At 46.2% G+C, this 27,398-nt stretch overlaps 1 protein-coding gene across 1 annotated transcript; it reads right to left on the reverse strand.

The window, feature by feature from the left end:
- Nucleotides 1-1,226: 1,226 nt before the first annotated feature.
- On the reverse strand, nucleotides 1,227-22,476 carry PSMD11 (proteasome 26S subunit, non-ATPase 11). The gene is made up of 14 exons (XM_083407881.1): nucleotides 22,248-22,476; nucleotides 19,189-19,290; nucleotides 18,364-18,488; nucleotides 17,628-17,699; nucleotides 16,643-16,700; nucleotides 13,586-13,780; nucleotides 12,085-12,229; nucleotides 11,491-11,551; nucleotides 11,025-11,087; nucleotides 8,776-8,901; nucleotides 7,096-7,131; nucleotides 5,491-5,542; nucleotides 3,510-3,652; nucleotides 1,227-3,401 (listed from the first exon to the last, which is right to left on the reverse strand). The coding sequence occupies exons 1-13, from the start codon at nucleotides 22,336-22,338 to the stop codon at nucleotides 3,510-3,512; spliced, it is 1,269 nt and encodes a 422-aa protein (XP_083264007.1). The 5' UTR covers nucleotides 22,339-22,476; the 3' UTR covers nucleotides 1,227-3,401.
- Between the last annotated feature and the right edge of the window lie 4,922 nt (nucleotides 22,477-27,398).

Below are 27,398 nucleotides of genomic sequence, written 5' to 3' on the forward strand. Positions count from 1 at the left end.
CTGGAAGTACAGTGGTGCCTCGCAAGACGAAATTAATTCGTTCCGCGAGTTTTTTCCTTGTGCGAGCTTTTTCGTCTTGCGAAGCACCACTGCATTTAAACACTGACAACGGCGGGGAGGGGCGGGGAGAAGCAGGGCAGCTGCCGCAGCCGGTACCTCAGACTCACCCACGCCTTGTGGCCACCGTGCGACACGGCTGCTGGAGGGCGGCGGGGCTCAGGAGCGCGACTCTGGCTGCAACGCTGGCTGCTGGCGGCAACGGCTCTCTGAGTGGAGCGCGCGAGGGGGGTGGGCAGCGGCGCGAGGCAGCCGGAAGGTCGGCCGTCAGCCGGAAGGTCGGAGGGAGCCGGAGGAGCCGGCAGCCGGAAGAGAGCCGGAGCAGCGGGGAAGCGAGCGTGCGTGTAGTGACCGTCGCCATGACACGAGAGGCAGGGCCGTTTCGTCTAGCGAAGCAAGCCCTTAGGAAAATCTGTCTTGCGAAGCACCTCAGAAAACGAAAAACCCTTTCGTCTAGCGAGTTTTTCGTCTTCCGAGGCATTCGTCTTGCGGGGTACCACTGTACTGGAACGGGTTACTTCCGGGTTTCAGCACTTGCGCATGCGCAGCAGCACTAAATCACGCTTTGCGCACCAGACTGAACTGCAACCCACACGTGTGCAGGCGCAGCGCTGTGGGTTGCGAACGCTGTGGGTTGCAAACATGCCTCCTGCACGGATCAGACGTTCCACTGTAAAGTGTTTCACATGCGCTGTCAATCATCTTTCCAACCCTTAAGAAGATACCCACCCTATTATTCTGATGGGGTGCAAGGCTGAGGCACAGCGGCTTCCCAAAAGCTCCCACAGTGAGCTTATGGCACAGATGAGATTCGGAGTGGAGTCTTCCTACCATGTTGTCAGCTGCTGTACCAGCACTGTTGCCTGTTAATGCTGCTTCAACTGCAGAGCTGGATAAAAGAAGTGCCTGCAGAAGACCGCTCTGCTGTTCCCAGGCAGCCACTAAACAGTTCCCTATGGGCCATTGTCTGAACATGGGACAAGAGACAATAGCAGCTTGACAGAGATGACGGCTGACTGCAAGGAGGGCATCACTAAGGAATACTGTTGCAAGGAAGACTTCCTGCTGTGTAAGGAAGACCAGCTACAGGGGATAGCGAACAAAGTCACATCATGCTCTTGACGTTGGGCTTATGTTGCTCCTCTGCAGCTGAAGACAAGAGACGAGACTTTTTGAAAAAGGTTTTTTTTTTATTTGTATGCCATCTGAACATCAGATATACCTGGTGTGTGTTAGCGTGAACCATTTGTACATTTGAATTCATGGTGCCAAAACCCTCCCCAAGACCAAAAAAAAAAAAAATCACTTCTCCAGAACATCTGGACTGGCTGAGACGGAGAGGAAGATTATAGAGTGCAGGAAGGACAAAATAAAGGGAGAACATTGGGGGGAGAGGGCGAGGAAGGTTCAGCCAGTTGAGAGAGATTTCATGCGAATGCAAAAAATATTTTGTGGCATGGGAGTATCGTTTTGCAAAAATGGAAGAAAGAAAAAAGTGTGAGAAAGCACAGAAAGGAAATGGCGCTGCAGAAGGTTGCACTACTCAGATGCCGGTTAACACCTTAAATATACTTCATCGTTCAATGACATAATGCCAGGGTTAATAGCCCCCTGCCTCTTCCACACAAGAACACCACCCTCATGTTCCCCTAGACTTGAACAAAATTGTGGCATTGGCACGACACTGTTTAGACCTGCCGCAAAAATGCCAGTTAAGTGATGCTGAAGGGGCACGTTATCCCACCTGGTCTAGGGTCAGTAACTAGCTTTCCTGGAAGATTACTTTGAGATGATGATAAGAGTGGCAAGCCAGGGTCTCTTTCTTTTAATTATTCCCCACTGCCACAGACACTGCTTCCTCTACACACACACACCCTCTTCCAGGCTGGCAAGTTTCAGGAGGCTAGCTTTTGGCCCTGGGGCCACCACAATTGCAGATCTAGTTTTAAGAGTGCTCGCCACACTGCAATCTCCCCTTCCCCAGTCCACACCACTGAGAGCAGTGGTGGGGAAACCCTAAGAAACCACACTGAGTCTTGCGGCAAACCCTCCTAGATCTCAATATATAGATGTGGGATAGCTGCTACGGTAATATGCCGCTTTCGATGGCATCCCCACGGCTGGTGTCATGTGCAGCCCTGACCTCTGCCTAGAACGGCTCATCCGTCTCATTTTGGATGTTCAAGGGGTGGAAAACAGTTTCAAAAGCCTCTGGGTGGCCGCAAGACGGCCAGCTGAAAATAAGACCCATCTGCAGTTTTTTTAAAAAAAGGTTAATATCGTACAGAAGTTCAGTTCTTTCCAACAGCATATCTTGTTGTGAAGTTAAAAGGCAAGTACATTTCTAGCCTTTTTAAAAAAACAATAATAATAAAAGACAAACGGCATGCAGTACAGAACCAGGAAACCTTCGGAGCCACCGTTCAAAAGTGACTCGGGCCATCCCTTGCTCTTTTTATGACCGTGGGAAAACGTATTCAAGCGGCCTCCTACCTGTTAAGGCCTCAGAATTCAAGAGGGAGTTTTTAAGGTGGCCAGAGGCCTAAAATTCTTTTCACTGACATTTCAGCAGTTGTGGTGGTTGTTGTTGTTGTGGATTAGCAAACTGGTCTCGCTTTGGCTGCCTGAAATCTCTGTATTCTGGACACAAGGTTAAGGGAACTCCCGCTTTCTAACTGGCCACTTCACAGACGACAAAATTCCTACATGGAACGCAAGACTACAAAGAGAGAGTTTGCGGGGAAAACCCACACACAAACTCACAGACAGCCTTTTCTTTTTTGGCTGTGCATGCTCATGCTGAGAAGCTGCAATCAGCCACAGCTTCCCAGGTCATGTGTACAGTCATGTTATGCTACAGTGTACATGAAAAACGCCTTCTGTGTAGGAATTTTGTGGATGTATGGAGGTGCCTTAGGCGGCTGGGTTCCTACCAGTGTCAAAAGACTTGGCCCACCCTTCTGCCGCCCTCAAGAAAATGGGAAGCACTTTTTTTTTGTTTTTTTAAGGTAGCATAAGCCTCTCTCCTTTTATTTAGGATACTGCCGCTGCTCCCTTCCCCCCACCCCCAAGAAACTCTCCTTTTTTTATTATTTTAAACATTATTATTTCCCCATCCCAGTACAAAGTTCAGCAGGTAAAAGGTTACATGGAAACTGGAACACACAATCGTATAGACAAGATGGATCAGATGAGGAAGTCTTAAAACTTTCCGAGTGAGAAGTAAGAGCAAAAGGGGGGGTGGGGAACAAAAAACACCCCACCAGTCTTCTAGCCTTTTGTCCCACCCCCCCAAAAGGTTTCACGCACCAACTCTCCAAAGCAACAGCCAACAGTTCCCAACTCTGCAAGAAAAGAAGAAGAAAGAGAGATGGAGCCACGTCATTCAACTGAACGACCCTCTCGGGGGGATGCAAAATCTGTCACAGCTCACACTATAAAGAGCCCCTCACCTATGTTAGCTTTTTGGCTTTGTTGTATAACGAATCCACTACTTTACTCATATTCTGAATGGTCTCCAGAGCAGCTTCGTACGTTTTGTCTACAGGCGGTTCATCAAAAATAATCAGGACGCCTTCGCCTTGGTCGAGGATCCCTGGCAAAAGAGAAAAGCCCCGGTTAGGCCTCTCAAGTAATGGGGCACAAACTGATCTAACCCTCGACTGACCGTTTCCTCAGGAAAACAGCACAAACACCTTATTTTTCCGTGTATAACAAGCCCCTGTGTATAAGACTACCCCTATTTTGGGGGACTCCAATTTAAGAAAATGGGGGGAGACAGCAAGGAGTTGTTGAGCTTTTTTTTGGGGGGGGAGGATTGTCCAGAGTTGTTGTTGAGCTTTTTTGGGGGGGGGGGATGCCAAAAATCACTCACGACTGAAATACGCTGGCAATCAAAACCATCTGCCCCCTCGCCACCAGCAGCAAGCACAATTGCCACAGCGGCAGCCAATCCTCAGCAGCCCGTGCCAAAGCAATCAATCATCCACCAAATTGCCGCATAAAAGCTCCTGCTCGTGGCTGCAACCAACTGCCCGTCCCCCCTCTGTGTAAGATGACCCCCCCCTTTTTACATTATTTTCCAGTAAAAAATAATCGTCTTATACACAGAAAAGTATGGTAAGCCAGATACGGAAGGTGCCAGCCTTAACCAGCACATGTTAAGATATGGATAATGAAGAACCCCCAAAGGTGTGAATCTTCTCAGGTCTAATAGAACTATGGTTACCAGATTTTTTTCAATGAATCCAGGGACACTTTTTTTTTTTTTTTTGAAGCTGAGTAGCAACAGGGAGTCAGTAGTGGGGATGGTGAGGCAAAAGACCCTGGGCCCAAGCACACATGCATATTGTATAAAGGTGCAAAGCCTTTCTATCGCACCCTGTGAAACATAAATGCGCAGAGTTTTTAAAAACCTGGGCAACGTGACTCCCAAGCCTCTCCCAATCTCCTGCCCCCTTCCCGCTTTGTTTTGACTGATCAGGGGAGGCTTGGGAGTCAGGGGCGGGCAGTGTTTCCCAGTTTTTTAAAAGCTCTGTGCATTTATGTTTCACAGGGTGCGAAAGAAGGGCTTTGCACCTTGCCAGGCAGAGAAACTGTGCGCCTTGCGCCCCTCCTGGGCAACAGCCGCCCGCCTGCGACTCCTGAGTCTCCCCGATCTGTCAAAAGAAAGAGAGAAGGGGGCAGGAGATCTGTACCGCCGGACGTCCCTGGTTCCCCCTTGGCAGTGGCGGCGGCAGCCAGCAGCTCCTGAAGCCAGCCAGAGCCAACTGCGCTACCAGGCTGGCTCTGGGCTGCTGAGGCTGCCGCTGCCACGTTTCCCAGGGACAGATGTGCAAATCTGGAGACATTCCGGGAACGGAATTTGTCCGGGGACAGATTTGCTAATCCAGGGACTGTCCCCGGGAACATCTGGTAACCCTAAATAGGTAAAGGTAAAGGGACCCCTGACCATTAGGTCCAGTCGTGACCGACTCTGGGGTTGCAGCGCTCATCTCGCTTTATTGGCCGAGGGAGCCGGCGTACAGCTTCCGGGTCATGTGGCCAGCATGACTAAGCCACTTCTGGCGAACCAGAGCAGCGCACAGAAACGCCGTTTACCTTCCCACCAGAGCGGTACCTATTTATCTACCTGCACTTTGATGTGCTTTTGAACTGCTAGGTTGGCAGGAGCAGGGACCGAGCAACGGGAGCTCACCCCGTCGCAGGGATTTGAACCACCGACCTGATCGGCAAGCCCTAGGCTCTGTGGTTTAAGCGCCACCTGCGTCCCTCAACCCTAAATACAACCCCTCTTTTGTTTGTCCTCTAGCACACCTAAGCTCTTGTTCGTACGCATCACGTTCTTGGGAGCAGGGAAGCAAGGCAGGACAAGCAACCCAAGACTGTGGTGGGCATAACTCTTTCACATTTTGCAAGGGGAAGGAGATTTACCATGGAATTTCTTGTCCAGGATCATCTGAGAGAGTTTCCTTTCCACATCGGCCTGAAAGAGAACCAGGAGACAATCAGCTTCTTAAAGCCAACGATGGACCAGCTGGTTTTGCCAGCCTGAGGTTTTGCGGTTCCTGGGATAGTAATCTTGAAATAAACCACCTAGAGGTGCCTCACATATGCTCTAGTGACAGAAAGAGTTGCTGCTCTTTTCTCCACACAAAAAACTCCCATGTCTCTCACACACTCTTAGCAGTGAACTGAACAACGGACGCAAAAGACATGACATATGTCATTCTAATATACACAACATTTATGACACGCTCTAAACCATACAGTAAGACTGTTAGTTTATGTATAAATATATTTTCGAACGCTGAAGGCTCTCTATATAAGCAACTGATTATAACAGAAATAAAAAAGGTTTTAAACAATGCAAGTTTATGTTGTTCTTTCATGTGTTTTATAAAGGGAAGGGGGGGGGGGAGAGAGAGATTATCAAATTGTTTGTATTCCTTCCCTTAAATGTACCATTTCAATTAATGCTGTCATTGTGGCAAGGTATCATAAATTTTATTAAACCATTCTTATTCTGTTAGCGCTATGACTGTTTGGCAACAGTTTAATTTTTTTGACTAAAATTATGATGTTCTGACCTCACATGTTCTTCAAGATGTGCCAAAATTATTATCCAAGGGTTACTTGGTATGAGGTATCCAATTATTTCTTGCATACACTATCTCCCTCCAAAAACACTCAAATCTTTTTGCATGTCCATAAAACACCAATATAATCTGTGATGTTCTCCCACGTTTTCTCCATGCTCCACTAATTTATGGGTATATCTTTGTTAAGCATGGTTAAATACCAGCTGCGTAACACACACACAGTAATAAAGCTGTATTTGTCATAAATATTTATTTTCACTTTTTGCCTGTCACATTTCTAATCTTGTCCCCCACTTCTTTCTTTATTCTCTTCATATATACGATAACAGATGTTTATTTTTCCTTTGTGTAATTATTTCTCCATCAATTCAATTTTGATTCTACTTTCTCTTAAGATTCTGTAGTGTATTTGTACATTGTAGCTGAAAATACTGGTGTTAGGGAGGCTTATTGGCTTCCAGGCAGTTTGACAATTTATCAAGTGTTAAATAATGATCATTTTATTATGTTGGTTATTATGCCATAAATCTATTATAATCTGGCAACTGGAACGTCACATTATATACAATAGGTTGAACTTATGACACCCTCAGATGACAGGACTTTCTTATAAATGTCTCATTCCCAGCACTGACTGAATAATTAAATTTGATTTATTAAATTTAAGACGCTTGAGATTATTTCCTCCCTATGAAATTATGCATGAAGATCATTGCATCACTACAAGTGTCAGTTTTTGTCACTTTCACAAACAACTGATTACAGAAGTTTAACAAAACTTTTAATGCAGTTTAATGCCTGCTCCGCTCGCTCTTTCCTGAACTTTATGGCAGCAGCTAGGCCCCTTCTTTTTAGCAGCTCCTAACTAGTAACAGAAACATTCAGAGCTGTTCATGTACATGCAAGCTTACATAGTCTGTTGCATCCATCCTCTTACCTTTGACAGCTTGATAAGGCTAGATATGTGTTCAATCTGCAAAAAGAAATTGAGAACGAGTGCCAACACGATTCGAAAGGAACAAATACACGTGTTATGGTTTTCATTTGCTACACTTAGCTGAAGAGGCAGTCAGTATAGAACAGCTGTGTAGATTCTGACACCTTTTAGGACAGTCTCATGCCAGCAGCCAATTCCACTCATTTTAACTTAACACACAGTTCAAGTCGCTCGATTATCCATTTATTTCTAGTAACCTTTTGATTAAATCTGCATTACTTTCCCCAAAATGCAATACTAGATATAACCTAAAGTCCAGTACAAGCCCAGCAGTCATCCACAGTAAGTGCTTTTTTAAAAAATTAAAAATTTAGTTCTTAACATGAAGAAATGTCAGTCAAGGTCTCCAACCCACTCTATGGCCCTCAAATTACCGTACTTTTTGCTCCATAAGACACACCTGACCATAAGACGCACCTAGTTTTTAGAGGGGGAAAGCAAGAAAAAAAATATTCTGTGAAGAGCATGCAAGCGGCTCTCACTTTTCTTGCTTTTAACTTTTCCGTCGGCCCTCCTGCTTCGCTGAGAAGCCAGCAGAGCAAGAGCGATAGCTGCACAGTGCCTCTTCTGCTGGTTTCCCAGCAAAGCGGGATGAGGGACGAAAGGGAGCCCTTACAAGGGAGCGCTGAGCAGAGCCTGGCAGCAGCTCTTGCTGGCTTGTTTGGGAGGTGTGGGAAGGGACAGAGGACAGCCCGTTAGTCCCTTCCCCCACCTCGGGGAAAAGCCCCCAAGAGCCACACACACACTCCGTGCGGCTCTTTAAAGGCAGCGCTGAGCAGAGCCTGTATGTATCTCAGATGCAAATGCAGGCGGGAGGCTGCAGGCGGGGGAGCACTTCAGTCCCTTCTCTCTCCTCGGGAAAAAGCCCCCAAGAGCCCTTTAAAGGCTCTCCCTTTAAAGAACCGCATGGAGCGTGTGTGTGGCTCTTGGGGGCTTTTCCGTGAGGTGGGAGAAGGGACTGATGGGCTGCCCTTCACCCTCCTCAGGGAAAAGCCCCCAACAACCGCACACACGCGGCTCTTTAAAGGGAGCGCTGAGCAGAGCCTCCCACCTGCATTCGCTGCATAAGACGCACACACATTTCCCCTTACTTTTTAGGAGGGAAAAAGTGTGTCTTATGGAGCGAAAAATACGGTACCCAACCTGTTTATCGGCAATCCATCTTACACAAGTCATACAAACAGGCTTAGTCAGAGTAATCAATTCTTGAAATGTAGGGATCTGCCACTTTCAACCATTACCTTTAATAACAAATGTCACTGCAGAATTTGGAAGCAGCAGAAGAAATCCAGGACCCCTGGAACTGTCAATCAATGACTCACCTGATGTCTCAAACTACTTAGAGCTCCCCCATCTCTCTTTTTCTGCCCTGCAATTCCAGTTATACTATCCCAGAGCCTAACCAATAGTGTAAGAGAATGTTTTACCACTCTCTCGAGAAATGCAAGGGAAAGATCTGCACACAGGGTTTTGAAAACAGCCTGCTGTTACTGCCAATACTTTTGGCATTGGACATGGTAATGGTTGTTTTGAAATTTTAACTGGGAAATCTAAGGAGATGACCGCCAACTTCATGGAGGCTGAAACAATGAGAAAGGAAGCTCTTCTAGTGCTTCTTACCTGAACTCTGGAGAAAGGCTCAATGACCCGGATCAGGTTTTGTTCCAATAAGTTATCATAGAGTTTGCCCAAATGTGTGTTGATGATGGGGTCATCCCTGAGTTCCACTTTATAATCTTTCAGAGCCTGTGAAAGATTGGATTAAGTCAGCAATGAGTACAGAGGACGAGGATGCAACCATTCTTAGGGCCAAGGGAGTGAAGACTCCTTGGAATCATTCTGAAACTATTTGTGTCTAATATTATACCGTCATACTTCGGGTTACAACCGCTTCAGGTTGCGTTTTTTTGGGTTACGGACTGCCAAAACCCAGAAGTAACAGAACGGGTTACTTCCGGGTTTTGGCGGTCACGCATGCGCAGAAGCGCTAAATTGCACATACGCAGAAGCACTGAATTGCAACCCATGCATCCACAGACGCGGGTTGCGAACGTGCACCCTGCACGGATCACGTTCGCAACCTGAGCGTCCACTGCACAGGGTTGTGTTAATGCTGCATTTAATGAAATCAAGACACCTGTTCCAAGAAAAGAAGAATTGTGCAAATTTGCAGGTGCTTCGGCAATGTACAATTATTATTTTTTTAAAAAAATTACTAATCTTAGGTGAGAGTGGAATCTATGCAGAGGCCTGAAACTCCAGTCCTTGACCTCTGGGAATACCATTCACCCTCTGTGCAAGTCTATTCACAAATAAAATAAACAAACGGCTTGCTCTTCATCCCCCCGCCCCCAATGTTTTTACCCATCCTTAGCCCAGTTACTGGAAACATCAGGGAACAGTTGCCAAGCAAATATCTGGAACTCGTAACACAAAAGTGTTTTCACCAAGCAAAAATGTTCCTAGGACTTCAGTTGATTCACATCTGTTACCCTGTTAAAGTGTGCTGTGGAAGGAGGGATTATTGGGTTGTTTTTAATATGTATTTTCTGTTTTTTATATTGTGATTTTCTGTTGTGAACTGCCCTGAGATCTATGGGTATAGGGTGGTACAGTGGTACCTCGGTTTTCGGACGTCTCTGTTACCAAACATTTCGGTTTTCGAAAGCCGTCAACCCAAAGTAAATCCTTCAATGAAATTTGCAGACCGCCCTCTGCATTACGTTTGAAAACCGAGGTACCACTGTATACAAATTTAGTTAAATAATCATCATCATCATAATAAAACTAAATTACACTTATGTTAATATCTAACCCACCACAAACACCACTACTCTGGATATTTCCACTCTTCCTGTTTTTAAGAACCAAGAAACAGAGCAGGAAAGGTTGCAACAGGCTTGACTACTGTAATTCGCTCTACGCGGGGCTGCCCTTGAAGCTGTCCCAGAAACTCCAGCGGGTACAGAATGCTGCAGCGAGGCTCCTCACGGGGTCTCTGCCATGGGAGCATATTCACCCAGTACTTTTCCAGCTGGACTGGCTCCCGGTGGAGTACAGGGTCAGATTTAAGGTGCTGCTTTTGACCTTTAAAGCCCTTCACGGCCTAGGACCCTCGTACCTAGGGGACCGCCTCTCCTGGTATGCCCCACGGAGAGCCTCAAGGTCCATAAATAACACCACCCTAGTGGTTCCAGGCCCTAAAGAAGTTAGATTGGCTTCAACCAGAGCCAGGGCCTTTTCAGCACTGGCTCCGGCCTGGTGGAACGCTCTGCCTCATGAGACCAGGGCCCTGCAGGATCTGATTTCTTTCCACAGGGCCTGTAAGACAGAGTTGTTCCGCCTGGCCTTTGGCTTGGAGCCAATTTGATTCCCTCCCTCCCTCTTTCTTTTTTCTTTTCCTTCTCCTCCTGCGATGAGGCTACATTTTAATATTCCATTATTTTAATGTATTTTATTTTTGTTTTTAAGTTGTAATCATTCATCTTGTTTTTATTATTGCTTGTAAGCCGCTCTGAGCCCGGCCTTGGCTGGGGAGGGCGGGGTATAAAAAATTATTATTATTATTATTATTATTATTATTATTATTATTATTAACTCTACATCCACTTTCCTGAGAGTAGGCACTAACTGAACTCAGTGGAACAGCTGAGTGAACATGACTGGATGAGGCCACAGCCTCTCTTTGTCCAACAGTGGCCAATCAGATGTTCCCAGGAATCTCACAAGCAATGAAAATGCCCTTCCCCTCATCCTCCCCAACTATGCAGAGATCTACTGCCTCTCCATGTGAAAGTTCAATTTTTAAGCCTATTATTCAACCACCTAGTCAAAGAATAATTAGCCCATTCCCCATTGTGACAACTCACCTTTTTGAAGTCATCCAGTGATCTATTCTTACTAGCCTGTGCCACACATTTTAGAGCTTCTGTCTGCGAGGGAGAGAGAGGAGCCACTGTTAGCATTTTCTGGGCCACGTGAACGGCAGGTTGCATTTGCGGCACTCGCACTTCTGAACAATACTTCCCAGAAGTCAGGGGGAAATTCAGGAAAGGACATCAACCAGAATGCTAAGTATCTGTTCTAATGCCCTCCTCACTCAAAGCAAAACAGCTGCTATATCACAGAAAGAAACAGACTATGCAGCTCTAAAGAACAAGCGATCGAGACAGAAGAACCCCAGCTTGGGCAGCAGAGACCCTCAAGATGCAATTGCGCAGCACCTCAAGTCTTCCAGGCGCTCCCTACTTCAGAGAGCCATCTGCAAGGCAGCCGAATTCACTGAAAAATTAACGGTGGGAGATGGGATCAAAAGGTAGATTGACGTTTCTGTACCTGTCTGCCTGCATACCGCAGTGCAAGCTTCCCGCTCACCAAGGCTTGCACATCTTCAGGCCTGAAAAGGACAGAATATAAAATGAGAGGTGTTGATTCATCATGTCCCTGGCTGTTAGCAGAGCTCATTATAAGCAAGGCACTTATACATCCATTCAGTTAAAAAACTGGGAACTCAGAATCTAGTGGCCTTTTCACCCTCCCAAGGATCTTCTTCCTTTCAAATGAAGGGAAGCACTGCCTGGCCTCCATAACGACAGAGGGTTTAAGAAATCCAGGCTGCCTTCTTGTGGCAGTGCCATTTCCATGTACCAAAGAGGCCTGAACGAGACTTACAGCAGAGAGAGGCAATGACTAGTATGCTGCTTATTTCTACCCCTTCCTACGACCCTTAATCCTTCTTTCTTTCTTTCCACTGGCCCCTGCATTCTTGCCTCCCTTCTGCAAGCTTTGACACTCCTGAATTATGCCAGTTAAGGATCCCGGTGCTTCATCTAATACCAGAGCATGTGTCTTGACCCAAATGACTGCTGAAAATGGGGGAGGACACAAGGGGCTATTTGCATTCCTTTTGCGATATAATTAGCCACATACAAGTTCAGCATGATCTTGCACAGCAGCATGTATTTCAACGCCGTGATAGCTTTGGGGCTGTCGATGGAATCGTAACCCTCAAATGCCTCGTAAAAATAGGAATATGCCGTCTTCCAGTCCTTTTCTTCCGCTGCATGAATGATGCCTGTTAGAAGGGAAGGTAAACACAAGGACCAGGTTAGAGCATCCAGTTTCGCCGGGAAGGATGGCTGCAAAGTCCTACTTATCGGTCCTTCTAGGGAGAGACTGTCTCGAAGGGTCATTTCTCCCCTGCCTCTCTCTTTCTGACAAAAGAAAATCAATGTTATCAAGAGGGCTGCATCAGTTCAGCCAGTCCTCAAATTCTACGCTAATGCAAGCTAATCGGAATCAGTTCCCCTATGCATAATTTCAAGGGTTGCAACTGAGCTGGTTTTAGCGGTTGCCCAAAGGTAAGAGGGGAGAGGCACAGCCATGAAAAATTAAAGGACTAACACAGGCACCTAGTATAAAATAATATTAGAAGCAAAAAAACTTGTTTTGATGAATTGGAAGAGCGGCAAAAAGATTCCATTGAGCACATGGATTGATAATATGGACAGACTAGCTACATACGAATGAATTGCATGTCGACGCAAAATAAGAATGGATAAATATGAAGACATCTGGAACGAATATTTAAGTGAGAAGGCGGATAGTGGAGGGAAGTGGGGGGGGGAGAGAGAGAGAGGTGGGAAAATATTGTTTAAAAAGGTGTAGTCATAGGTATATCAGTGTATTCAAATCAGAATTGTCAAATTGTGTTATTGTTATTATGGTTTTTGTTGTATGTGTCTTTTGCAGTTGTTGTTTGTATCGAAAAAATGATTTAAAAAATAAATAAATTTAAAGGACTAACACAGGCACTGGGGAAAAGAGACCATCTAAGAATGTACATCAAAAAGACTACATTTGTAAAGGGGGGGTGTGTCCTAATAGCTCTGATTGCTTCTGCATTTAATTACTTCAGCTTAACTCTGACAAAAGGAAAACTGAGGGGCTTTTCCAAAATCTACCAAGCTCTGGTCAGTTTTGCCTTCATCTTGCATGATATGCGTCAGTTAAGACAGCAATTAAGACAAGAGCTCATCTGTTTTTGTTTTGCTAGATTTCCCCATGTCTGTATTTTGGGATTCACTAGGGACTCTCTAGAGTGAGAGTTGAAAGAGATCCTGCAGATTACCTAGCTCAGCCACATGGCCTAAGAACCTAACCAAGCTTCTTTTAAAAACCTCCTAGGGGGAAGATTCACTAAAGCTCCCTGGATGGATTGTTCCAATGTAGGATCTCTTTAATCGCATTTATCTTCTTTCCTTCTATTACCTGTCCTATGACAGACTACAAACTCATGATCAAACGAGCACAGCGGAAGCATCTCATTTTCGCACAACACAGCCCGGCTAGTGTTTATTGCACGAGGCAAAGGATAATAATCCCAAACACGGCAAGCATGTATGACGCAACTGCTGCCTGCGTGACTTACCTGACTGCATGTCCAGCGCCGCCTGCAGCTTGGGTGGGCAATAGATTGCATTGGCTGTGGTTCGGGCAGAGGTTAATGCTGCTCTTGCTTTTGGCAGGTTGCTCAAGGCATGGTAGGTCTTGCTCTCCAACAGCTGCACTTCCACTAGGAGGGCCTTGTCGTCCATCTTTTTCAACTCCCGCAAAAGCTGTGAGCCTGACAAAAGTCGTACAGTGGAGCCGGATGTCTCAGAGAATCCCTTTCTGGAGCCCCCCTCTCTGAACTCTCAAATACTTAAAATTTATCTTTGCTACTCAACAGAACTTGTGATATCATAGAATCATAGAGTTGGAAGAGACCACAAGGGAAGGAATTCAGCACTGTGTTCTCCTGATCAATGCAAGATTTTCTGTCCGCCAGACAAAATACACATGCTGTTCTGGATGCTCCAGAGCTGATCTGGAGGAACAAAAGTCCTGTTAGCTTCTGCTAGCACACCAGGTCAGCTGAATTGAGACTGGTCTGTGGAAAGCCAGGGTGGTATTCAACTATGTTTTACTCAAGAATAGACCCACTGAAATTAATGGACCTGACTCATTTCAGTGGATCTACTGTGAGTAAAATACCACCCATAGTGTGGTACCAGGTACCCCCTGGCAGTGTTAGAAACTGAGTTATAAAACCTGAGTTACAGGCGCAAAAACAGAATGGTTAGCATCTATTCCCCACCCCCCATAATGCAGCAGCACTTTTAATTATTATTTTTCAAAAATCATGAACTAATATGCAAATCACACCAGTGAGTGACATGTTGTTGATATCATTTTTAATAACAGTTTTGAACTGGACACCACAAACACAAATAGGGCTCAGCTCTTGCAATACAGTGGTACCTCAGGTTAAGTACTTAATTTGTTCCGGAGGTCCGTACTTAACCTGAAACTGTTCTTAACCTGAAGCACCACTTTAGCTAATGGGGCCTCCTGCTGCTGCGCCGCCGGAGCACAATTTCTGTTCTCATCCTGAAGCAAAGTTCTTAACCTGAAGCGCTATTTCTGGGTTAGCGGAGTCTGTAACCTAAAGTGTATGTAACCTAAAGCGTATGTAACCTGAGGTACCACTGTAGTTGCCAAAACCATGTTATTTGAATAATTAATATTTACAGATACCTGTATGACAACACACACACACACTGAGCCAGGAACACAAACACAAGAGACAGAGCTGTGAACTCTGCAGAGAGGGGAAAGGGGGAAACACAGCAAGCAGATTGGGCTGGATTGGGCTGTGATCAAGAGAAAATGACTATCTGGTAGAGAAACACAACCAATGAGTGCTGCCCCCAATTCAACCCAGAAGCAGACCATTTCATGTCCCCCTCCTTCATGCAACAGTGAGAGAGAGAGAGAGAGAGAGAGAGAGAGAAAGAAAGAAAGAAAGAAAACAAATATATAGGAACTTTCCCCTCTCTGTACTACCTGGGGAACTCTCGCCTTCAGGGGGCTCACCTTTCCTCCTCCGCCCCTCCATTCCCTCTGTTTTGTATTCAAATGAATCAGGACACTGCTCTTAAGTTTACTCTGGAGTCCTGCAGGTGGCTTTTCTAGTCCTGCACCTTCAGCGCCAGCCCACAGAGGGAATGGAGAGAAAGGGAGGGAAGGAGGGAGAATAGCTGTTCTACTGCCTTGTGGGATGAGAGGGTCCTAGGGCTGGACATTAACTCTAATGTAGGAGCTGCTGATGCTGGCAAAGCAGAATGAAAGGATCGGATGGAGCTGAGGGGGCCTAACTCTTTGAAGTCCCGTCCGGCAGACACGGTCATTGCGATGAGGCCTCCTAAACGCAGTAAGGACATTCCCTCTCGCAAAATGCAACTGTTTGCATTAAGAGTTTTGAACGCTGCCTCCAAGAAAGTATGCAAGGCCAAGGGTATGTCAAAGGAAAACAGAGCACCTTCATAATTTTTATTTTAAACAAGAATCAGGTGAATTGAAGCTTGATGGGAAAGTTGACCTCGTTTCTGCCTGAACCTAGGGAAGGCAGTTTGAGGAGTTGCCAAATAAAGTATCGCCATTTATCCAAGAGCTGATACTGTGAACTGAACACATAACATTTAGGGTGAGTAATTTTGACCTTTGTCCTTATCCAGGAGGACTCATATATTCTTTGGTTTTGCCCACTGTGCTATATGCTCCATGTATTTATTTGTTTCTACATTTATCTGTGTAGTTTCTTAAGCTACAGAAATGTTTAACTTTAAACATGTATTTATATTTATATTTATAATTTTATATTAAAATATATGGTTCCAGACAGTTCTTATTGGAACCCAAAGACTGAATTCCCTCAAGCATCTTGGTCAATACATGATGCTAAAACAATGAACACACTTCTATGAAGCAGGTTTAGAGTAAGACGCAAGTGAATACAGTAATACTTCCACGAACGCCCGCCTTGTCTAGCGTCATTCCGGCGAACGTCCACGGCAAACCCGGAAGTACCGGAATGGGTTACTTCCGGGTTTGCAGCTCGCGCATTTGCAGAAGCGCTAACTCGCACTTCACACATGCGCAGAAGCGCAGACCGCTCCGTGAGCGTGCGCAGACACGGTGCTTTACCCTGCTTCCTTTTCGGTTAGCACAGTGGCGTAGCGTGGGTTGTCAGCACCCGGGGCAAGGCAAGTAATTTGCGCCCCCCCCCGCTGCACTGTCCCTCCCCCAGATAGTCCCTCGCTCTCTCTCCGCACCGCACTGCACGCCTGGCACCCTCCCCTCCACAGTGGGCGGCGACCCGGCGGCTCGGATCGGATTCGCACAGCCAGCACTGCAGTGAGAGAGAGTGAGTGAGCCAGGTAGGGGCAGAGAGCTGCGAGTGCGAGCGAGTGCCCCCCAGATGTTGCGCCCGGTGCGGCCAGGCCCCCCTGCACCCCCCACGCTACGCCACTGGGTTAGCAGCCAGGGCTTCAGAACGCATCCTGGCCACAAAACAAGGTACGGCTGTATTAAGGAGCTCCATTCCTTCTAGCCAGTATGAAATCAAAATGGGGGCAAAGCGGTGCCCAGCTGGTAATCTACTTACCTAACTGCAACGCCTCTTGATACCGTTTAGTGTCAAAGTACAAAGAAACCAGCCTTGCCTAGGAGAGAGAAGGTAAATGATGCATTTTAATGAAAATTAACTCTATGAATGTGAAATACTTATTTCGGACAGGTATGAAGAACTTTCGGCCCTCCAGAACTTGTTGGAATTTAACTCCCGTCAGCCCCAGCCAGTATGACCAGTGGTTAGTGATGATGGGAACTGGAGTGTGGCAATAGCTGGAGTGCCACAGACTGCTCATTCCTGACTCGGAAAGCAATATATGTGATCCACGGAAGAGGCAAGGCCTTTGCTGAGAGGAACCGCAAGTCTGGACAAGCACGGAAATGCAGAGTAAAGTCCGACAGCGGTCGTGCGGTAATAAGTTTGAAGGGGAAGCTGTTCCCAACATAGGAAGAGGCACAACGCGGGAGAAAAATGAGCCAAGGAACATAGGATCTAACTGCAGCTCATTTCCAAGCCACACAGAGCAGAAAGACCGAGAAGCAGAAATCCACAAATACAAATGGATCTGCAGTCAAATACAAACTTCTCTGCAGTGGCTAATCCAGATCATCTTCCATCCCCAAGATCCACAAAACAACATCAGTGAGTGCAGACGGCGTTGAAAGCCTGGGAAAATACCTGTCTTTTTACCAGTCCTATATAGCAAGCACAAACGTGGGTGTTAAGGGGGAACACATGTCGACTGTTTGCATCGCAGACGGGGAGGAAAACTCCCAGAGATGCAAGTCTGCATAAAGCTGGCACGGAACTATCACACCCAAAACCACCATTTGAGAAACCTGGTAACACGTCAGCAATAACCCGACGAAGCAACGCAGCGGACCGGGAATAGGTAACGGTTGCCTGGTTCAGTGCCCCGGCAGGTAGTATGGCAGGATTCCAAATCCGGGGAATAAACGAGAGACCAATGTGCACAACTTAGCTGTACCAAGTCACACGGATATACAGCATACCTTACCTCCAGAGCTTGGCGCAGGAATGTCCTCTTCTCGGATTTGGCCCATTCAATGCATTCAAGACACAGGTCAACCTTAAAAGAGAAAGAAAGAAACCACATTCAAATTGCTTTTTTTCCTGGCTGAGGATAACTTGACCACAGCTGCCCCATGCATTTATATTCTTCAAGGTTGTATTATTGCAAGGCACGCTATACTTTCTAGAAACAACAGAAGAGATTTTTGTTTTGACAAACTCTTCCGGATCGATGCATAGTTCTCTGCCTTAGATGGAACGCTCTGTCACAAGAGACTAGGGCCCTGTGGGACTTGACATCTTTCCGCAGGGCCTGCAAGACAGAGCTGTTCCACCAGGCCTTTGGTCAGGGCGCAGCCTGACTCCCTCCTCTGGCAATCTGCACAGAATTTTGCTTAACGGTTGCCATCAATTTGATTTTAATTAATTTTTATAATGAAATGTTTTTAGAATGTTGGACTATTTGATTGTTGTTAGCCGCCCTGAGCCCGGCTTCGGCTGGGGAGGGCGGGATATAAATAAAATTTATTATTATTATTATTAGATAATAATTTTTCATTAACCTCATTTTACAAATGTCACAAGAAATGTCACAAGAAAAATTACAGTACTTTGTATGATGTTTTGAGTGCCTTCCTCTGAATAGGATCGGCTATAACAGAACATCTGAAAAGCGACTGCAAACACCACGTTTACAGTTTTTCTTGAATTTTAATTCTCACCTCTTGTCCTGTTGCTGCCTCCATGTCTAGGAAAAGATCTAGCAGAGACCGAACCAGGCGGGCTGCCTTCGCCTTGCTGATGGAGTTTAAGAAAGGGCGCACATACTTCAGAAGTCCTCCAAGTTCTGCATTGAAAACAAAGTTGTGAAGCACAGCTCAGCTTCCGAAGCTGTACAAGGACACAACAGAAGCGTAACGGCTCATTCCTGAGGTGGCAGTGACCACACAGTTTAAAATCTAGTGCCAATTATTTCAGACAGAAGAGGAACATTCACACATACTGGCTCCAATTCTTTAGTATTATTATTTGGGGAGGGGGATTACCCAAATAATAATACTAAAGTAATAATACTGGTAGCATTTTTTCAGGACAGTTTTCCATCTTCCCTATGATGCTAACTGCATGACAAGCGTTTGTGTGGGTATGTTTCTTTTATTAAATAACAACCATGGGGAGGGGAGCTTAAATGCTTTCCCCATATGTCCTGTCCCCACCCCCAGCAGCTGCTTTTTAGTAAAGAAAAACAAGCACACACTGACCCGTCTTGTGACTACATGTCTAGCTTGGTCTACAGTGACCAAATCCAAAGTTAGCATTCTTCTCTTGTCGAGATACTTTTCCAGATCCCACAAACGTGACATTAGAGCAGTATCTGTTCAGAGAGCAGTAACGTTTCTACGGTGACATTATATTCTTTTACTCTTTTTCTTATTCGTTATTCACCACTTTTCACCCTAAGGCTGTATGTTACACCATTAAAACACAGTAGTAAAAACAGATTAAAACGGTTAGGTGTTATTAAGCTGCTTTAAAACGGAATTTACCTTCTGCCTGCCCCGTCTTGGCCAAGAGACTCCCCAGTTCCAGGATGCTCTGCTCTTTGACTTGTACGGCCTCTTCATCGTTCTCCTGGACATCACGCTTCACTGGAAAAACAAAAGGTTTTCAGAAGTTAAGACAAGCCTCTGCACCTAAGCAAGGATTGTTCATGCATAATTCGGCTCAACCATCAGCTAGCTTCTTGTGATACCATAGCATCTGCCTCTCCGATTACGATTCGGAGTTTGTGACACAGAGAAATTCAGTAACTTGAGGCAGCTCGGTTTTGTGTCATCCAACATAGTTGCCATAATGTAATCACAACAGCAATATGGACACAGCTACAGCTGTGAAAAAGCATCTTCATCGCTCTCTAGCGTGTCACCAGATACTGTAAACAAGCTTCTTCACACCAAGAAGAGTGGTTATATCACTAGTTTTAGTGCACTTGCATGAAAGAACATGCACAAAAAATAGTGGCATTCAGAGAAACCAGCACAGTACCATTTCCTGCGGTATACAGCTGCCAATACGTAAAATATTAACTAAGGAATGAAAAACTACAAACCGCCTTTTAAGCATAAAATATTGGCTTCAGCAATACAGAAGGACTACTTCACACTATTATAATGGAACTACTTAGGGATCCCCCCATTAGTAGGTAGCCATATCAATACTTTTCTCCTTGCCAAAACTTTAATTTCTAGGATACAGAGGCATCTCTCATGGTTTAATTGTTCGCAATCCATGAGGAACAGTTTTATTTGACAGTTAAGAAGAATCACTTCACTGAGTCAGAAATGTCATTTATTTCAAATGGTTCCCGTCAGCCAAGAGTGAATTCCACCAAAACCTACAGGACTAGATAATTTTGTGCATTTGCAAGGGACAATATCAAGTTTTCCTTTGCTGTACACACATTCTGCTCCTACTGTCAACCTTAAGACAAGTAAAGCTCCTCTAAGCAGGTGGTGTTCTCAGGCTAATTTTGTCTGGGGAAGGAAGAGAAGTGGTGTCTGGTGGCTTTTTTCATTTACTATGCTCTACAGAAATGTAGCTCAAGTCTTGAACTAAGAAAGGGAAAGAACATTATTTTAAAATGTGGGAAGGAGGAAAGGAGAGTTTGCAAGGGGCAGGCCAAAACAGAGAGGCCCTCATGTTCCCTGGCACAACACCCAAATTCTAAGGGCATTCCATTTCTTAAACTTTTTATAGTTGAAGCTTTGTTTCAAAGGGTGTATTGCAGCTAGTCTTCTTTCTGTTTCCCTGTGATTCCCTACTCCGCTCTTTGTGTGAAGTACACTGAAGGAAGGTGATCAACTCTCGGCTGCTATCAACACATGCAAACTGCAAACCTGTATGAGAACTTCAGTTGTTCTGACAGTAGGTAAAATGGATTACTACTTCCTGATCCCAAAACCCACCTTCCTAGTTATGCCTTTAGAAATCCCAAGCCGTATTACTTATTTGAACAAAGTCCAAATTGTAGAACATCATAAGAAAATCCCTCCTAGATATGAACACTGTCCACATAGCCTAGTATTGTTTCTCTCAGTGGCTACCCAGATGACTGTGAGAAGCCCACAAACAGGCAGGATGGCAATCTTCTGTTGTCGATTTCAGCATTTGGTACTCAGTGGCACATTGCCTCTGAACCTAGAAAAATTGCATATAGTCCTTACGGCTAGTAGCTACAATGACTTACCCATCACAAATTTTAGCAATACCGTTTTAAAGCCATCCAGAAACCATCACATTTTGTGTCCCTGTACCTCGCTCCCACCCTTCAAATCTAGTTACTGGGTAAAAGACGACTTGCACATAAACTGTCCTCCTTCCCATAGTAAAACAGATATGGGGGGGGGTGTACACAAAATGCCATCTTTCATAGCTAATATCAAGCATTAACCCCCTCACAAGAAGGAAGAGGTTAGGCACACTCCGGAGGTGATTTGCCAACACCCTCACTACACAACCCATGCTGCTTTCCCATGCTATCTCTTCACCACTAACCCCTCTTCAGATTCATCGCTCCCAGTTATCTCCCCAGCCTTTGTTCAGGCCTACCCTCTTCTCCTACCTCCATCATGTCTTCCTCAAAACTCACCACTTTCTTTAAAAAAAATGTTTTTAGTAAATAATAACATCTGTCAGGGAGATTGCCTGACTGAGCAGGGGGGGGGGGGGGGAGAGAACCTAGCTTGACCTCCTCCTATGAGGAGGAGAACTGTGTTCTCCCAGAACCGGCATCACAATGCACTCTCTTGTTAACATCTGCACATCCAGTTTCTGATAAAGGCATGGGAAACGAGATCCATATAAAAACCACTAGGAAGCTTATTGTTGGCCAACTCCTCACACCCCAAAACTCCCTCTCCTGCTTTACCACAGCCAGGAATCTCATGCCATCAAGTTGGCACCCTCTCCAACTTCCATCTTGTTGTTCCTTCTCTCCATTGGCAGCACCCACCGAGACAAACCACTTTCAGAAGTCTGTGCCAGTCTTCTCCCCCCCCCCCCCGCCTCTACTCCCAACAACTTATTCCTACCTTTCTGATTGAAATCAGATTTCGGAGGTGGGGGGGGCGGGAGAGGGTTTGATGGCTGCCTTGTTCCTAGGCTGAGATTTGGGATGCACCTGGCGAGCAGCTAGGAGAGATTAGGGAGACCTGGCAGCTCAGGATAGCCCGAGTCCGGCGTTCTTGCCTCCCATGACAAAGAAGAGGCTGGGGATGGGAGAGGGTCTGGGGAAGGGGGAGCCTGTCAGGGGAGCCTTTCCCACTCCGCTTGCCTAGGCCCTTCCGATGCCGACCCCTCGGCCGGTTTCCGAGGCGGCCCGGACTCCCCCATTCCCACAAAGCCAAGCCTCCCTCCCCCCGAAAACAAACCCCGCTCCCCAACTCCCCTCCCCGCCCCGGCTGCCTTCTCCCCCTTCAGAGCCGCTCACGGTGAGTCAGCAGCGGCTCCGGCCGCCAGCCGCCCCTGCCGCCGGCCTCCCACGCCCGCCGGAGCCCCCGGCAGCCGGCGGAAGACGGACTGCACTCCCTTCCCTCCAGCTCCTCACCTATGGAGTGCAGGATGCCAATGGAGGCCTCCCGGTCGGTGCTCAGCAAGGACTGGGCGCGCTGGAACTCCAATCCCGCCGCAGCCGCCATCTTGGAAAAAAAAAAGCCCAAACTCGCTCACTCACGCCGGCCGGAACCACAGGGCCTCACTTCCGCCGGAAGCCGCTCGCCCCGCTTCCTTCTCTGGGGCTTTTCCGTGGCGCGAAACCATAGAGATACGAAAGTGCTTTTTTTTTTTCCTTCCTAGCTCTATGATCGCTGCGTACGCAACGGAGCGATGCTTGCCGGGAAATGTAGTACTTGATACGGCGGGGTTGCTAAGAGACCGGAGGAGGCAGAGTGGGGCAGGTTGCTGCTAACTCATCCAAATGGGTTCAGCCGTTGTTTGACTACACCTCCCATCATCCCTGACCGCTCGTCCTGCTCACTAGGAATGATGGGAGTTGTAGTCCAACATTTGTAAGGAATCTATTTTTCCGACTATGTTGGGGTTTTGTTTTGTTTTTTGTTATAAAGACCTGGTGATAAATCGTAAAAGTAAATCCAAGCTTCAGCCCACAGAGGCAAGGAGATATAATAAAAAACGCTTCCTGTGCATTATCTCGGTAATTACAGCAGCATGATGGTAAGTAAAGGTAAAGGGATGCCTGACCATTAGGTCCAGTCGTGGCCGACTCTGGGGTTACGGCGCTCATCTTGCTTTACTGGCCAAGGGAGCTGGTGTACAGCTTCTGGGTCATGTGGCCAGCATGACTAAGCCGCTTCTGGCGAACCAGAGCAGCGCACGGAAATGCTGTTTACCTTCTCGCTGGAGCGGTACCTATTTATCTACTTGCACTTTGATGTGCTTTCAAACTGCTAGGTTGGCAGGAGCAGGGACCGAGCAACAGGAGCTCACCCCGTCGCGGGGATTTGAACCACCGACCTTCTGATTGGCAAGTCCTAGGCTCTGTGGTTTAACCCACAGCGCCACCCGCGTCCCTACATGGTGGTAAGCAGGTCAATATTATTAACCCACGGGTTAAGAATTAAAGCCACCTAAATGAGTTTCAAACATCATCCCTAATCTGAGGTCCTCCACTGAGGTCCAGCTCCGAGGGCCTTCTGGTGGTTCCCTCACTGCGAGAAGTGAGGTTACAGGGAACCAGGCAAAGGGCCTTCTCGGTAGTGGCGCCCATCCTTTGGAACGCCCTCCCATCAGATGTCAAGGAAATAAACAACTTGCTTACTTTAAGAAGACATCTGAAGGCAGCCCTGTTTAGGGAAGCTTTTCATGCCTAATGTTTTACATTTTTTTATGTGCTGTAAGAGTGGCTGGGGAAGCTTAGCCAGATGAGTGGGGTATAAACAATATTATTATTATTATTATTATTATTATTATTATTATTATTATATCACTCCCCATCCCTAGCTAACAGGACCAATGGTCAGGGATGATGGGAGTTGTCAATAACATCTAAAGGGCACCAGTTAGAATAGGCTGATTTATTCAGTGAGCTGTGAACCAAGCTCTTCCTAGGTTACACACTACTTATCAGTGACAGTACTGTATTGTATTCCACACTATATAGCAGGGATTCAATCAACCTATATGGTTCCTTTGATCTAGGCTGGCTGGGGCTGATGGGACCTGGGAGTCCAATTACAACTACTGGAGTCCCCGACATACATACTAGTGCCTATTCCAAGTTTGCATTTCCAACAATGACATATTTAAAGTGACACACCACAGGGGGAGACTGCAGAATTTGCAGCTTCTGACAGAATTCTGGTTTCCATGGTGATGCTTCCCCTTTCTTCCACTGTAAAGCCTAATATTATCCAGAACATTCTTTAAACGACATTGCAAAACTGCTCCGCTTCTCAGTATTATATATATGAAACATATGACCTTGGGAAACACAGCTGTTCTCTACAAGAGAGATCTGTGCAAATAGGCTCCTTAAAACACACAAACACGTATTCAGTACACAAACTATATTTCCCCCCCTGTACAATGCAGCAGTTCCCTTTCTAGCTGCCTCATAGCAACATCCCAAATACTGCAGTATGACCACCACAGACTGCAGTAAACCGACTCTTTAATATAAAGCACAGGGGCAGAACACAGAATTATTAGTGTCATCAATCTAACCAAGCCTTGACCTTCACACCCTCCTCTGCGGACTTCCAGGAGCATCTGTGTGGTTACGGCTGGAAAACAGACTGCTATAATAATTGTGAGATTGCGAGCCTGAGGGAAGAGACTTGGGTTTTTCATTTCTAGGCTTCATCTGCGCCGTACATTTAAAGCATTATTATCCCACTTTAAACAGTCATGACTTCCTCTAAAGAATTCTGGGAGCTTTGTTAAGGATGTAGTTGTTAGGAGGAGACCCCCTATTCCCCACGCAAAGCTAACAATTTTCAGAGTGGTTTGTTAACAACCAATCCCTTTCTCTAGATAACTCTGGGAAATGTAGTTCTGGAAGGGCAAAAAAAGAGAGGTTTCCTAGCACCCCTTCAGCACCCTTAACAAACTGCCATTTCCCGGATGTTTTGAGGGGAGCTGTGGCTGTTTAAAGTTGTGCAATACTGCTTTAAAATAATAGTGCAAATGGAGCCCTTATACAAACCAGGCATGATAATAAACTAAGACAATGACTACGCTGACCTTGATCAAAGCTCTTTGATCAACAGAACAGTTTGTGAAGGATAGATATTTTGTTGTTTCCATAGTAACCTCTGCAGTGTATTTTATAGCAATAATTTATTTTATTAAATCTATGGTGGCAGTTGAAGGCAGTGTACATGGTTCTCCTCCTGCCATTTTATTTTCACAACAGTCTTGTGAGGTAGACAGTGGCTAGCCCAGTGGGACTAGGAACACGTTGAGGGTCTGCGCCTGCCTTTGCTCCTCTCACTTCATACCTCTCCTGGTCCTGGAAGACCAGTGGGTGAGGGGAGAGGAGCTTGTTGCCGCAGGAGGGGGAGACCCCCTGGTTTGTTCACCAGCCCAACTCATTTCTGCCTCTTGGCCTCCCTCCTCTCCTGCTTCAGCTTCTGCCTCTGATTCTGGACTGCTCTCTGCACAGACTCTTCCTGCTCACTAAACCCTGTTACCCCTTCAGCTTCTGACACCTCCTCCTCCTAATCTTCTCTTTCCCACCACCAATCCCCAGGCTCTGAGCCATCTTCATTCGGGGGAATCCCCAACTGGTGCCTCCAGTCAGTCCATACAGGGGTCAGCAAACTTCTTCAGCAGGGGGCTGGTCTACTGTCCCTCGGACCTTGTGGGGGACTGGACTATACTTTGGGGCGGAAAATGAACGAATTTCTATGCCCCACAAATAACCCAGGGATACGTTTCAAATAAAAGCACACATTCTACTCATGTAAAAACATGCTGATTCCCGGACCAAATGCGGGCCGCGTTTAGAAGGTGATTGGGCCGGATCCGGCCCCCGGGCCATAGCTGTCAACTTTCAGATTTGAAAATAAGGGATCAGCAGCCTCAAAAATAAGGGATCAGTAGCCTCACCTGTCCTGGAGACAATCTACGGGATATCTAACAATCCGGGATAACAGCGGGAAGCAGCGGGAAACGGTGCTGGAATAAGGGAATTTCCTGCAAAAAAAGGGAAGGTTGACAGCTATGCCCCGGGCCTTAGTTTGCCTACCCATGGTCCATGACATGGGGTCTGTTAAGTTGTGGGTGAACGTATCAGACAACACAGCGATTCTTCAAACAGCTCTTGTTTATTCACAGGCCAGGACAGAACTGAACTGAAGGGCTCAGTCAGCCTGCTTATATAGAGCTCCAGTGCCACGTTACTGTAACAACTTTCTAAAACTATCCAATCACTGAACGTCACTTTCGATCCTTCATTTGCAAAGCTATCTACAGTATCCCCCTGCTGGCCCAGGGTGAGAACTTCAGTACATAACAGGGTCCGAATGCTGCACCTCTGCAGCTGCTTCCCTGGTGGGGAGGGGGACACCATTTTGTGGTTTGCCTCGGGTGCCAAAATGTCTTGGGCCAGCCCTGCCTATATCTGATCAGCCCCCCCTCACCTAAAGGTGCCTCCAGACTTTGAACCCGGTCCTCTAGGGCAAGAGTGGAGGAATTGTTTGCCCTCCAAGTGCTGTTGGACTCCTCTGCTTCTATCTGTCCCAGCCGGCATGGCCAGTGGTCAAAGATGATGCGAGCTGCCATCTAACAAATGAGGAATTGGGTAGATCTGCAATGCAAGTAGGAATTTTGTAATTTTTTTCCTTATACTATTAAATATGTGTATTGAATGAATCTATTTAGTCAATAAACATATGTATGTCAGGGATCTAATGTGCTGCTTTGCTGTGCATCTATTAAACCAGTTATTAAATTGCCAAAAAAGGAAAATAAAATGCCGGATTGTTTTATTGATGTAGATTGGCAACTCTCCCTACCTCCCCGGGGGACATTTAAAAATGGCTTTTCCTATCTGAACCTGGAAATCACACATACACACACACAGCCAGATGCCTCTCTCTGTGTAATTATTTTCTTATCTTTGTGGACCAGGCAGTGATACTAGAGTATGATGTCATTCAGAATGACAGGGATTGAATGGAAATAGGAGAGGAGGAAGAACTGGAAGTAACAACTGAGCAAGGAAACTGTGGTGCTAACAACAGAGATGACAGAGATGAAGCCTGGCTGTGTCAGCTGCTCTGTGCGCAAAGACACAAAAAGTGTGGTGAGCGACATACTTTGCATTTTGGTGGGACAGAACTACAGATCCCATCATCCCTGATCATCCGTCACACATACTAGGGCTTATGGGAGTGGGAGTCCAACAGCTGTTGGCTTCGCCTTTTGAATGCCCTTCTTCTGATGCTTGGGCAACAGGTGTCCTTTCCCTCCCGCCCCCTCGCCCCCCCCAAAAGAGAGGAGAAAATATACCAGTAGAGACAGGAATCTCTCATCTAACTAACATTATAGTGTGATTTTGTTATTGAGATTTTGAACAGTTAAAAGCACAAGCTACCTGCATGCAAATCCGCAGAGGATGAGGCGTCTGCATGCAACTAGGCATTGGATTTGTTTCCAGGGGATATTCTCCATAGGCATTATTATTATTGTTGTTATTGTTATTATTACTAAAGGTAAAGGGACCCTTGACCATTAG

This window comes from Podarcis tiliguerta (genome assembly GCF_965153285.1).
Source record: "Podarcis tiliguerta genome assembly, chromosome: 13".
Classification (NCBI taxonomy): Eukaryota; Metazoa; Chordata; class Lepidosauria; order Squamata; family Lacertidae; genus Podarcis; species Podarcis tiliguerta.

Bases quoted from the DNA above. Each gene is read 5' to 3' on its own strand.
- PSMD11 (XM_083407881.1), bottom strand. From the start codon at position 22,338: ATGGCGGCTGCGGCGGGATTGGAGTTCCAGCGCGCCCAGTCCTTGCTG. The intron at 13,781-16,642 runs GTAAGTAGATTA...GACTTTTGTCAG, and splicing joins TCAAGAGGCGTTGCAGTTAG to GCTCACAGCTTTTGCGGGAG. The intron at 12,230-13,585 runs GTAAGTCACGCA...CCCTTCTAACAG, and splicing joins GGCGCTGGACATGCAGTCAG to GCATCATTCATGCAGCGGAA.